The 14301-nt window shown below is 43.0% G+C and overlaps 2 protein-coding genes across 2 annotated transcripts in view; one reads left to right on the forward strand and one right to left on the reverse strand.

The window, feature by feature from the left end:
- Window positions 1–14301, reverse strand: part of otud7a (OTU deubiquitinase 7A) — a 36844-nt gene that overhangs the window by 18926 nt on the left and 3617 nt on the right. Inside the window, exons 2-7 of the mRNA XM_052061276.1 lie at window positions 7832–7943; window positions 5270–5423; window positions 2621–2806; window positions 2110–2328; window positions 787–888; window positions 52–179 (exon numbers count right to left, since the gene is read on the reverse strand). Of these exons, the coding sequence (XP_051917236.1) occupies window positions 52–179; window positions 787–888; window positions 2110–2328; window positions 2621–2806; window positions 5270–5354 (720 nt within the window). The 5' untranslated portion in view covers window positions 5355–5423; window positions 7832–7943. The remainder of the gene's footprint in view (window positions 1–51; window positions 180–786; window positions 889–2109; window positions 2329–2620; window positions 2807–5269; window positions 5424–7831; window positions 7944–14301) is intronic.
- gcnt3 (glucosaminyl (N-acetyl) transferase 3, mucin type) overlaps window positions 1–14301 on the forward strand; it is a 47090-nt gene that overhangs the window by 8836 nt on the left and 23953 nt on the right. The window lies entirely within an intron of this gene.

A 14301-nucleotide genomic window follows, 5' to 3' on the forward strand; every position in this document is an offset into this window, starting at 1 on the left:
ATTGGAGTGTCTCGGTATGCAACGTGTGATGGGGGGAGAGCCTCTTCCAACCTCCTTGTTTTGTTGGGTTTGCTGCCACCTCCACCTCCTTTTCAGGGCGTCTCTCTCCGCGCCGCTCTTCATCATGGTGTACAGGGACTTCCTGAGCATCAGGTCTCTGTCATGGAAACCCCACATCCCTTCAGGAGACACACAGACATTATTGGTGCATGTAGTCAATGTTACGTGGCAGTTTTGCACAACTGCGCTTCAAAAGCAATATTATGTGATGATTAACATCTTTCACTTTTATGACTGAAAATTAATATTAACATTATCATCCCGCTTTTCAATTACCGGTAATATTCATACAACAAACAAATTAGTAATACAATTTCAAACTCGTCATACCCAATTTTAATACCCTGAAAAATAAATATAGCCTAGACACTCCTAACTTCTTTTACTCCCGACTGAGGCTAAATACAGCTCCTAAGTTTGCATATGGTGCATTTGTGACTATGCCGGATATTACTGTACCACAGTGGGAACTACAATGTGAAGTACAATTGCGCCTTGCTGCTGCACAAACATTTACATGATGCGAATGACATGGGCTCTGATATTTGACCCAACTGTGTTTCCTGGCATGTTCTCCAAAATGTGTTCCGACACTAAAAGGATGAAAAAGACTTAGGAGGCAAACCCTGATGGTGCAGACAAATGTGATGTGTCACTCTCTTCGCTGGCAGCTTAAATATGTGCTCCTGACAGAGCATTCGAGTCACTTAAAAGTGAGAGGCTTACCTAAAGAAGCAGCATGGAGGAGGCAGTTCCCGTCCCCAGTGGTGGCCAGAGGAAGCAACTTCTTACAGCTGGTGCACATGGTGGACCACCAGTTCAGACGACCTGTGCAAAAATATAGGAAGCGTAAACAACACGATATTTATCAAGTATGAATCAATCACACTAAAGCCATTCAGAAAAAAAATCGGGCAGCAAAACATAATTGTATGCAAATAAAGCGTACCAACATCCTACTCCCTTGAACATAATAACTGTGTTGAATGAAGACTGATTTCTTTCTTTTACTTTTTTATCTACCTTATTTTCTGTCAAATTATTACTGTATATGTTTTATGTTCAATAAACAAACCAAACCAAACCAACCAAACCAAAACACTAAGCTTGCACTGTTTGCTTTGATGGGTTGAATGCACATTTTTGTGTGAAAAATTAGTTTGTGGTAAAAAACGAGGGTGTAAAATGATGATTAGTCTCAGAACATGACATTTATACAGTAGATAACCTTTATATACTGTGACCCATCAGACAGCTGGAACATAATCTTTGATAGGGTTAAAAAAAATCTATTCCAATATTCTTCCAGCGGGGACAGGTTACAGCATGAAAAATATGCAAAATAATCTGCCCAAAACCAAGATGAAAATCCTCTTCCTCTCACATCACACCAGCCAGTGTCCCTCAGGGTGTGTGTGCGTGTGTGTGTGTTGGGGCACACAATCCTCACATGTGAAATAACTGCATCATTTTATTTAACAAGTGTATAGATTCGTCTCATGAGCCTTGTGAACATTTCAAAGACACCAACCGTTCTTTTTGCATTTTATAATTTGCAGAGCTCAATAATTGTTTGAGATCAAAAGAATATTTTCAACTGATTTAAGTAGGTATTGGTTGCTTTTGCCTACAACAATCAGATGAATGTGGGCTGCTATTCATAGTGGCGATCTAGAGAACGTAACATGAAAAACAAGTTGATTCGCATTTATACCCTTTTTAGCTACGTATTCTGTACAGATGATCGGTTTATAAAAAAATGAATAAATAAATAAATGACAAGGTTATATTGGAGTCTTTGCGTTTATCTGCGAAAAAAATTATTTAGTGGTAACTACTTTGTGCAGTATTTAAAGGAAAAAAAAAACGAGGATCGAGTTGCGATCATTGTTGTCTGCAGGGAGGTGAGAAACTTCAAAGTTCAAAGCTTCAGCTGGATAATGAATCCTTGGGACCCTGCAAGTTCGGGGAAAAAAAACCCCGAGTCTTCAGCCAGTGTCTCACTTTTACTCAAGAGATCCAATAAGCATGAATGATAATGACACTGACCAGCTTGTTCCAAAGCCATCATGGTGGACTGCTCGATCAGGTCTCTCTCGATGAAACTCCTGAAGTCTTCGCTGTACACGCTGAGGTCTGGTAACTGGAATGTGTAGATAGGCATCTCAAGAGGGAACTGCTCGTTGGTACACTCGTTGGCCACTTGCAGCCGCGCCAGGGAGACAATAGCGGAGCTGGCATGTGAGATTCCGCGGGACAGACGTTTCTCTAAGGGGGGTGGGATGGAATGGATGAGAGAGAAAAAAAAATGGGTTCAGAGATATTTTCTGCCAATGTCTGTGTTCCAACATGTTCTCTCGAGCAATCGCATGCAATGCTACACCGTAAGGTCAATTCAGACGCATCGAGAGTACTCCGAGTACCACCGACATGAGCGGTAAACTTTCATGGTAACACAGCCCAAAGTATTCGAGACTCCAAAGCGCATGCCAACGAACCCAACCTGCGCATTTTTGAAACGCTTGTGAAAATGTAAAAAGTTGTCAAAATAAGAGTCTACCTTGTCCATTGTCCTCCTGCTTCTGCGCACACGACCTGTCGATCTTGCTGACATGGGTTGGTGTGTCACGTGCCTCTGGCTGTTTGTAGTAGCGGCCCTCGTTGAAGACCTGCGGCAGGTTGGCAGTGTGGACCTGCCTGAGCTCCTCATAATCATTCAGAGCAGCACTCAGGTCCCAGTTTTTACCTGCCAGGCGCAAATCAACAAAGACATCCACATAATGAACAAACACGCTAACAGGTGTAAAGAAATAATTTTAATTAAAGCCGTTTCTTTTTTTTCTTTTTTAAATACTGTGTTGAATGTTCCCATGGAGGGCGGCCCGGTGATCCAGTGGTTAGCGTGCCGGTTCAATTCCAGCTCTGGCCTTCCTGTGTGGAGTTTGCACTTTCTCCTCGGGCCTGCGTGGGTTTTCTCCGGGTACTCTGGCTTCCTCCCACATTCCAATGAACATGCATGGCAGGCTGATTGAACACTCTAAATTGTCCCTAGGTGGGAGTGTGAGTGCGGATGGTTGGTCGTCTCTGTGTGCCCTACGATTGGCTGGCAACCGGTTAAGGGTGTCCCCCGCCTACTGCCCGGAGACGGCTCGGTTAGGCTCCAGCACCCCCCGTGACCCTGGTGAGGATAAGCGGATCGGAAAATGGATGGATGGATGTTCCCATGGAACTTTTCCTTGTACTGCAGACAACGCTATTTCATATTGGACATGCTACAGAAAACTGAATGTGCTCCAATTCAATTACTGAACAAGCACAACATCACAGAGAAAAATCAGACGGGTCCTTTATTCTGCGTCTTATTTTGTTTTCATAAAACACAATGCCAATGTTAAAAAGTAGCCCATATGAAGCAAAAACTGAGTAACGGCGAGCAACAGGGAAAGGTTGACGTTGGGCGGGGTCAGAACAGTGTTGATGGCCAAGTGAGCCAGATCCATTAAGGGAGTGACAGCAATATCCTGATGCGGAGGAGGAACAGGAGCAGACACTCGTTAAGACTCATTGTGACGGGTAGTGTGCGTGCAAAACTGTTTATTGAACATGAGACATGAAAGTCAAAAATCGCTATTTCTTCGCATAACAATGTAATGCAATTATGACCAGACTATATCTTGGCCTCAGATTAAAGAGTAAAATGTAAAATCATTGTTCAGCTGTCAGGCCCTTGGCTTTGTTTGGCCTCTCCCATATCACTCTCAGTCTTTTCTCAGAGGAAGCAGGCAGCAGCTTTCAGAGAGAAAGCTTTTAATGCCCTGTCTGCTCAAACACATTCATTTAAGCAGAGTGCAGCTAAATAGATTTTGTTTTAGAACCACAGCTGAAAAAAGAAATTAATAGGGCAGAATAAAGGACAATGATGCTTCTGATAATGACAGAATAATCAGCTGGTAGAATACTTGCGATTGAAGACATTCCGGGGAGCGAGTGTCCACCGGTTTTGTAACCGGAGCATGTTTGTGAGCCAGTTAATGGACTCTTAAGAGGAAGCGGTGCTATTTCCTCCAGACATCCAGACATGATGCTTCTCCACTAACTGAACATGAAACTTGGCACCGCGGCGACCAGTCTCTCATGCCAAATCAATGCAAAGCAGATTTCAGAGGATATCAAAACCCACGATGGCAACAAAAGGCCCGGCCGGCACTATGGCGGGTAATGCGTGGTCTCTAAATGCTTCCACGCGAGCTCTCAATGGAAAAACAGCTCTCTCGTTCATTTGAAATGGCCGTCGTCTGCAAAAAGAAGCGTCGATAAGTGAGGAACGTGAGTTACCCGCATCCATTACCAATATATTGTATCAGCTTGAACTTAACCAGGGTTTCAAAGCAAATATGAAAAGGAATTACATCGATCCATTGAATTGTCTATAGTGCTCATCCTCTTCAGCATTACAGGAGTCTGCAACTTTTCCAGCAGAATCCGGGTGAAAGGTGGACTACACCGTTTACTGGTCATCATTTAGTCACATCGTCATCGTTGAGACTTGACAAACTGCATAACGTGCGTGTCTCTGCAGGTCTGTATACTCGCGGGCTAAAAGGTGCCGGGGTCGGAGTATCAGTTTTGACTGAAAAGAAAGTAAATAAACAAACGGTATCGAATCATTTCAAGTTTGAAAATTGCTGCGTGAAACGTGCACATCGGTGGAAAAAAACAGAGCGCGACAAACTAGCGACATTCACCACATCCATAGAGAAACAAAGGTTGCGCAATACATTACGTCTGATCTTAATTTCTATTTACACAAGACATCGGGGCTCCAATCTTGCTAACCATAGACCATAATTCTGTCGGCTTGTGAACTTTTGCACTCTGGTGTTTTGTTTTGTTTTGTTCCATGTGGCTAAGTGAGTTAAGTTACATGCCAGTAGCACAGCGCTCCTCAATGCAACCCAGTGAATGGACAACAAAGCTGTCTCTCTTGGGAACGCTCCAGTAAAAACGTCACAGCCACTTCTAAATCAGCGCACTGGCTCCCCGGTCATGAGATCCCGTCTTCCCCTCCCCTCCTTTTGTTTCCTTTCTCCTCCCTTTCCACCGCTCTCCTCTCCACTCTTAATCGCGGAACCCAGCCCACATCAAGGAGCGGATGATCAAACACACCATTCTTCCCTTTTTAGTGCGGTGAGTAACAGTAGTCGCTTACCTTCCAGCAGGTCTCTTGCCAGACCCGGTTCTGCCCCCGTGGACCGAACAAAGTCTGACAGGACCGCGTCCATGTCCAGAGTCATGTGATCATGGGTGTGCGCTGCCCACGGTGCAGCGGAGGCCTTGGTGGACGCCAGCCTTCACGTTCTCATCTGGCAAAGACAAAAATGGCGAAAAGCCGGATAAAAGCGAGCACTTGAGAGAAAACTTTTTGCGTCCCCCAGCTTGAGCTGGGGTCAAATGAGTGCAAGCGGCGCTCCTCCTCATCTTACTCACAGTCATAACAGAACACCCAGCCGCACTGATGTAATATCAACAGAGCTGCAGCCAGAGGTCGTATCCAGGACACACCTGCCTGTTTCCAAAGCCTTTGGCCCACTGCCTGCAATCGCAACAATGCTAACTCTCTTCCTGCCTCTGTGGGCCGGTGGTTGTAATTGAGTCTCTTAAACCACATCAGTGCTACTGTTACGTCGACGAAAAAACAGCCACTAATTTCTCATGGTCAATAGTCCAACTCACAAACAACACTAATGAGGCGCATGTCCTCCCTCGTTCTGTGGAATGAATGAGTTCATGCCTAAATTTCATTCCTCTGGAAGAAGCAGCGTGGTCGGGGTGTGGGGGGTCAGAGAGCAGCACCGAGCAACAGCAGCAAAGAAACAAACACCCACAGGTTGACCGCAACAACAGAGATACTGTGCAGAACAGAGCCTGCCAAGGCCCGTGGCTTTCACCCAAGATGAGCTGAAGCCCAGCGGAGAGGCCCCGCCCGCATCAGCAGCAGCTCTGCTCTTACTCGCGGGCTGTCTGCGTTAAAGAGCACAACATGACATTTGGAACCCACCAGAACAGAAGCATCTTGGCTGGAAAATGTCCTCTAGGCTACTGTTGGCTCTCATGAGCGGCTTGACTTATGTTGTGCTCTTCATCACAATGCATTATTAATGAGTGAAACTTGCAATTAGGATGTAATAGTTTAGCTGACCTAGTTACTGTCAGCCATTTGCACGGTGTTGTAGTGAGTGAGTGAGTGAGTGATTGGAGTGTGCTTGCGAATATTCTCATTCATCCGGGTCATTTCATTCTCAGGGCATTGACTTGATTGCAACTGGACGAAGCGTCGTCTGACTTAGAAGACGCTTCGCCTCTCATCTGAGTAGGAGTTTTTGTACGAGTTTGGTCATGTGACTTTGGCAAGATGAACCGTGATTAGTCGTTACCTGATACCTTGCTACTGTGATGTCATTTTCAGTCGGCAGCAAGTGGCAAAACGGCTGAACCCAGAGATGAATTTTTTTAAAAAAGGATGGATTTTGCTGCTTAATTCACATTTCCCAAACACAACATTAATCAGAATGTCGTGTTTAGGCCAGAGGGGGTGCATACAACTCTAAAATTGTGAAGACATTTTACGTGTTGATAGTGAAACTTTGACGAATTATCGATTTCGGGGACTTCCTACCAGACCGTCATGGTCACACACACGGCACACCCGAGCCGTGTCTTCCCACTGAATTCTTGGATTAAAAAATATGGTACAGTATTGTGATCCCAACTATTATAATGGAAAATTTACAAGCACTGGATCCACTAGGCAAATTCAACATTCACCTTTTATGTGATATATAAAAGGACAGGAAAAGGATATAAAATATAAATTTTGTATTGGATCTTTTTAGATTGAGTAATCCTCTTGTGGCAAGAAAAGTCTAATATGAGAAGAATACCAATGATGCTATGTAGGCAGGGCATATAGCTTTTTAGGTGGACTGTAGTGTTGAGGGGTAAAACCTCATCTTTTCCTTTAGGTACAGTCATGTCCCCATCATCCCCCACTATTTCTCCCCTCCACCCACATGGGAGGTAACAGTCACTCAGAAAAAGCCGTCTACATGCTTTCTTTCCGACATGACATTCTGCCGGCGGGAGTCCCCCATCCTACCTAAATCATTTTTAAACTTTTGCTTGTCACACACAGAGGATTACAAAAATAAACTACAGAAGACGTTCATTGCAATTGTTCCTTGATGATCAATTCACACGCCGGACCATGAATTCAACTTGACGCAAAGAAAACACAGGTTGGTTTACAATTGGTCGACGTTGCACCTGAACCAGAGCGAACAAGATTAAAGCTGCACGAGGAGAAATAGAAGGGCTTTGGTGCTCACTTTTCAGGGTAGGAGCTCAGGTAGAAAGCTGTAGTCACGATAACGTGGGGGGGGGGGGAGAAAACAACATGTTGAACTGGTGTGGAGATGGAATAGTAATGCTTCTAATAAATATTAAATATCATTACCGGTAGGTTGTGCAGTACCTAATGCAGCACCCAGTGAATATTATATGAACTGTAACTACTTTTCCATCTTACAGACTAATGTGGCATCAAGCATGTCAAAATTTGGACGACCAAAGAGACGCGCGTTTTTAACTACTAGATGGCGAGGCAACTTAGGGATGGAGTCAATCCATTCGTTTTGGTTGGTCATGAAATGTATCAATAACAAAAACACAAAACCACAAACAGTTTTTTGTTTGTTTTTCTTTTCAAACTTACTTTCTGTATCTTTGCCGAGGTTTGATGCGACGCCATCACATGACTGTGGGACTGTCGGGACCAGACAGTGCTCTAATCCATGGCTTCACGCGCCAAGGAAAGGAAGACAGCCCTGAAATAGACACAATAGTATAAGAAGTCACCCGCTGATACCGAAAAATATACCGTTAGTTTCTGATGAACCGAGACACAGAATGGAATCACACTTCGACTGTTTCAACTGAGTGGGAGCATTACGGTGATCTGAGTCACATTGCTTCTACTTAGCGTACTGTCATTTGAGTCATATTAGAGAACAGGGAGTCCCACTCCCTTGTAAAAATCACATGATGACGAGAAACTGCCTAATTCTGCTCACAAAGCATCAAGTAGCACCTAAATGTGCGACGTGCACAGGGAAAGAGTCTCTCAATAAAATGCGGACGCACGTGTGAAATGAACACAAACCCGGTTAAGAAAATGCAAAACTATCTATACAATCTTTGCTTATACACAACAATGTGCGAGTTTGCTGACACTGCAAAAAGCAGGAAAGGTGACTGGAAGGGTACTATGATGAGTTGTGAGGGATTGACAGGTTCAAAAAAAGGGGGGGGGGGGGGGAATCTTGCGAAATGTCACTAAAGTGTTCCATAAATGCAACAATATGTAGTGGGGATTTCATTTCATTTAAGATATACCCCACCCGAAGACAAATACGAAAGCAGCCTTTGTATGAACTCTACAGGGAGAATATATACATGTTTGTTTGTTTTTTTTAACTTGAAAATACACATTTTCTACCCAGTAGGGCATAGTAAGCAACACTTCACACCAACCTCTCAGCAAGAGTGCTGGCAAGCATCGAAAAAGTTTTCCCATTTAAGACTGAAATATCCTTCATGCTTTATTTGTGGGAACGAAGGTTACACATGTGACTGCAGTTGATTTTGGAGCATGAATATGTTCTTTATTTTGAAGGTACTCCAACCATTTCATCCTTCAACTCTTACATCAATAAATGACTTCATGTATTGAAAAACAAGTCAAGTTATTAATCAGAACTTGTTCCTGCCAACATCAGGTTACGTAACAACGTATGTTAGCGAGCTGGATGGCATTATTGTTTAAAAAAAAAAAAACTATTGTATTGTATTGCATTTTTTAGGTGTAAATCACAAGTAAAATGGAAACTTCAGTCCATTATTCAAGCCCTTCAGAATCCATTAAACAAAATAATAAAAAACCCCACAAAGCATGAAAATTATGGTGTTGATACTTTTCCTATAAAAAGCAATTTGACACCAATACTGAAATGATACCACAGCAAAAAAATATCAAAACTGTAGGCGTAATTTAAATGTCCACCCCAACTGCCTCCCTCATCTTCCTCTCATGCTAGTAACACGAGCACTTTCGGAACATTGTGGCAAATATCTGAACTAGCAGCCAACTAGCGTCATGCTCTTGCTTTGAGCCGAGGAGCCCGACACTTAGGTAAGAGCATTAACTCATGTATTATTCATCAGCATGTATTGTATTGTATCACGGCGTAGTCACAAAATTGCTCTATTGCGAACATGTCAGCTCCTGATCTGTGAGCCTCAAGTTGTGCTATTTTCACTTATGCTCACTTGTATGGCAGATGAAAAAAAAAAAACACCATTCCAATGAAAATGATACGGCATCCCGATGCAAGACTTGCTCATCCCTTCGAGGGACAACATGCATCCTCTCCTGTACAATACTGAGAGAAAATCAGCAATAATCACCAAGAGGAAAACAAAAAGGGGTTCTATTTTTCCTGAAGTTGAACACGGCGATGCACCGCCTGCTGTTTTTCTATAATTGTACATGAATCGCTTATACATGTCCATGATACAGTAGCAGGGTGAGTTCATAGTCACCCACTTGCAACACAGACATGCAGCAGGTGGGAGGTAAAGTGTACTCACACTTGAACGCCTTCGCTTCCATTATAGGAAGATATGTCGTATAGCGTTCATGGAGGTTTGCAGTCATACCTTCTAGCCAATGTTGCAGTACGTCTTCCAATCCTCTTGACTCAAATTAAAGAAACACAAAACGTACGGTGGCTTTTGTAAGCTTTGTTTGTGATATTTTATCTTTATTGCATTCATTTGCCTTCTGTATCTTCTACAGCACAGGTGTCAAACTGATTTTTGTCGCGGGCCACTTTGGAGTTACGTTTTCCCCTCAGCGGGCCATTACGACAGTGAAACCGAATAAATCATCTCTTTGCATAACTTGTACACAATCAATTGATGGATGACTAGTTTTGAAATCACTCAACTATTTGCTTGTTAAATTAGGTTTAAAGTTCCTTTTTTTTTTCAGACAATGTTTTTTTGGTAAAGTTTTTCTTCAACTCTTACCTGGCTGACAGTTTCGGCTGTCACTTCAGCCTTCGTCGGAGCCGTCACTGCTTCCTTGTGATGCGACTTAAAACTTGTTGTTTGTTGTAAGTAGGGTCACAAAAATATTGCAAAATCTCAGCATTGTTTATTCCACCTGAAAATTTCACATTTCAGTACAGATTTTCGCAAGGATAATGCCAGTTGACACACAATATTCTCTTTCACAGGCCACATAAAATGATGTGGTGGGCCAGATCTGGCCCCCCGGCCTTGACTTTGACACCTGTGTTCTACAGTATATGTCCGATACAAAACTCTTCACTTCAGCATGCTCTTTTTACTGTATAAGAATAAATAAAATAAGTGAATGAATAATGTGACAAATGTACTCGCCATCTCCTAGCTAAACGTCTATATAGTATACTGTATGCCTTTGGGAAAGTGGCACTTGTTCTTATCTTACTGCTGCTCGGAACACTTGCCTAGATTTCCCTTGTTGCCTTCGGGGCTAACAGATAGGCGGAACATGAAAGCACAATGAAGGCATAGCACACGGTCACTCACGGCTGGGCACAAAAATCGATTAATTGAGGGTTAGGGAATTCTTTGGATTGTGTGTAATTGATTGTTGATTAATCGCATCTTGAAGCACTTGAGGCAAAATGGCATGCGCTACTTATTCTGCACCTACGACGTCGAAAGGATTCAAGTTCACTCGCCTAAAAACACATTTGAGGGTTGCAAAGTGCATGTCAAAGTAGCAGATTTATCGCCTTTAATCGCCAAAGTGTGCAGGCCATTTAAGCCAACAGGAAGCCTACAGAGAGTAGTTTCCTGCAGACGGTACAAAAGCAACAAAGGCAAATCGTGGTCTGGATGTCATGCTAGCATAGTAATTTATTATCAGTAACAAAACAAATACATAAAAGCGAAGTCATGCGAAAACAATAAAATCAATCACAGATTGTCTGAGGAATTTGATAATGGTCAAAATGCACCCAAAATAAATAATCATTTCCCCAAAGGTAGATTTGATAAATGGAAACACTCTATTCTTTGCGTGAGGGATATAGCCTAAAAATCAGACACCCTCTCAACACCGAGCTTTTGCCGGTAGGGGAAATGACTGCGCGGGAGTCACAGACAGCTGCTTATCGGCTCCCGGCCAGGGGGATCCTCTGGAAAGCGCAGCAGCCAGGAGGAAGTAGTCATTTTGATCCATTTGCAAATATCATTACACAGATGTGACACTGTTGCCCTGCTTTACAATTGCTGGGCCTTTAAAAGTCTAGACTCCCATGCTGGGTGAGAAATGCTGCAGGAAGCAATAATGTCACTTTACATCTCATTGCCACGCTGCACACTGCCAGCGCAGCAAGAGTGTGCGTAGAGCTGGGACTTGTTATTCGAACACGAATATTCATCTGAGGTATGTTTCAATCGATGATGCTCTGCAAAAGGATGCACACTACTGACCAATGCTCTGCAAAAGGATGCACACTACTGACCAAGCGAAAATCACTGTTAAGCTACACTGCATGTAAACGCATGAGCTTAGATTTGATACAAGAGACCGTCTGGTTAAGTCAAATGTTCAGCTCAGCTGCGTGTGCAGCACTCAACCAAACACAAAGCTGTGGTTGTTGAGGGTCACAGAACAAGAACATAACCCCCTTAAATGTCAGGCCCTCCAGCTCGGTTATCACGACAACTGAAACCTGGACTGGGCTCATTCCGACCAAGTGTCACACGCGCAGTACTGGGGCCAAGAGTGAAATGTTCAGTTGAAGCGCGACCGTTCTGCATATTTATTTTCAGACTCAACGTCAGATCACCAAGACATCTGATATTTGGGTTTATTTTATTTCTAAGGTGGTTTTCCTTGCAAATATTGACTACAGAATCCTGAAGAGTTTTCGTTAAATCACCAAATATAGTTCTGAAACCTAAATTGTTTTCCAAATAAAAGTAGCGGTTCGCAAATATCTTATACTGATCAAACACAATAATAATCGCTATTCATGTTTACATCAAGGCTTGTATTCCAATTAGAATGAAACCAAATTACCAAATGGAATGAAATTTTATTTGGGGTCATAGGGCTGAAACAAAATGCATTCCTGTTGCCAATCCTGATGGACAATTAATATGTAGATAGTGTGTGGGTATATATTATATATATATATATATATATATATATATATATATATATATATATATAGGGCGGCCTGGTAGGCCAGTGGTTAGCGCGTCAGCTTCACAGTGCAGAGGTACCGGGTTCGATTCCAGCTCCGGCCTCCCTGTGTGGAGTTTGCATGTTCTCCCCGGGCCTGCGTGGGTTTTCTCCGGGTGCTCCGGTTTCCTCCCACATTCCAAAAACATGCATGGCAGCCTGATTGGACGCTCTAAATTGTCCCTAGGTGTGAATGTGAGCGTGGATGTTGCTCGTCTCTGTGTGCCCTGCGATTGGCTGGCAACTGATTCAGGGTGTCCCCCGCCCACTGCCTGAAGACGGCTGGGATAGGCTCCAGCACCCCCCGCGACCCTAGTGAGGATTAAGCGGATCGGAAAATGGATGGATATATATATATGTATATATAATTAATAATTGAATCCTTAATTTCATGAAGTATAAGTAGAATAAAAAATTGTCGAAGGAAAATAAGAGCCCTTCAAATCACATTGAAGTTTTCGATTGTAGTTTCTCTATCTGAACACTGGGTGGCACGCACATAACTTTGAAGAACAAGAAATCTGATGCGACATCATGGTGCGTGAACAAATAGATAAATATAACACCGACTCTAGAGATTACTGCAGCGATCAAACTTGAAAGGTCATCAAGACAGCAACTGCCACCCATTATGAAACTGCGGTATTCGAAGGTTTGAGATGAGCGTAACGAAGCGAAGCGCTAATGCCAATGCTAGCCCTCTGCCAGCAGGAGGCTGGTTACTAAACAAGGCAAAACCAGCATTGAAAATGGGCCGTAGCTTGCCCATTTCTCAATCGGCTTTCAAAAAGCAGATTTTTTTTTGTCAACACCAAAACTGGTGCTACCAATACAGAGCATACATCCTTCATTTTTTTTTCCGCTTGAGTTTTTGTGACGCAGATGAACAGAATGTAGCAACACTGCACAGGCAACGTCATACAATCTAGCACCTCGGTTCCCAGAGTGCATTGCATTAATCTATATATATATTGCGCGTCGTCCCGCACGCGGTCTGTCCTTCCGTCTGTCCCTTTTCAAAACGTACCTACTTCACCGCGCCGCCGCGCACCGCCACTGCGCCGCTCAGGCAGTGGCTCACTACGATCGCGCGGGCATCTTAGCGAAAAAATGTTGTCTACCCACAAGCATTGCAATAAAATTGTTAGTTATTTAGTAGAGCTAAACATCTCTTTATTTTCGTGATAAGCAATGAAGATGAACAAAAAGTTGAACCAAGCAACAACACTTTTGTGGGCCGAAGGCCCACCTTACCAGCCTTCCGCAGGAACTAGCTGATGAGCCGCCCAGAGGGCGGCGAACCAGCTAGTACATTTATAAACTGGTTAATCCTTGTCATACCGTAGCTGAATGTGCTTCATATTTAAAAGCGAACATATGTGAAATTTTGGAACAGACCGCAACCTTGAACGGGGTGTGAAATTATGTGACATCCGTGTTAATTCCTCGACGTCATGAGCGATTTGTAACATATCTACATACAAATCGGTGAGTTGATCGAACGGCTTTGAGGTGTTGATCAGATCACGTATCACTTTTTTTCCCCAAGAATATTGACCGATAATTATTGGCCACAGATCACTTGAAGCATCCCTATTTAAAAAAAAAATGTTTCCCCCTTGGATACAATATGGTGCCCCTATTCACTGCTGTCCTTTATTATCAAACATGAACGAAGAAAGATTTAAAATAAATTGTAAATGCTTTTAAATCCAAGTTAAAAAGTATGCTCTTTTTCCATACCTAAGATTAAGTTCTTTCAATGTATTTTTAAATCGTGATTTTGTGGCTCCACAATTGTGTGTGCAATTGTGATATTCTTCTGTAATTCTATTGTATTGATTTTTGTACATTACAGTTGTCATGTTCACCCTTAGTTT

This window comes from Hippocampus zosterae, chromosome 3 (genome assembly GCF_025434085.1).
Source record: "Hippocampus zosterae strain Florida chromosome 3, ASM2543408v3, whole genome shotgun sequence".
Lineage (NCBI taxonomy): Eukaryota > Metazoa > Chordata > Actinopteri > Syngnathiformes > Syngnathidae > Hippocampus > Hippocampus zosterae.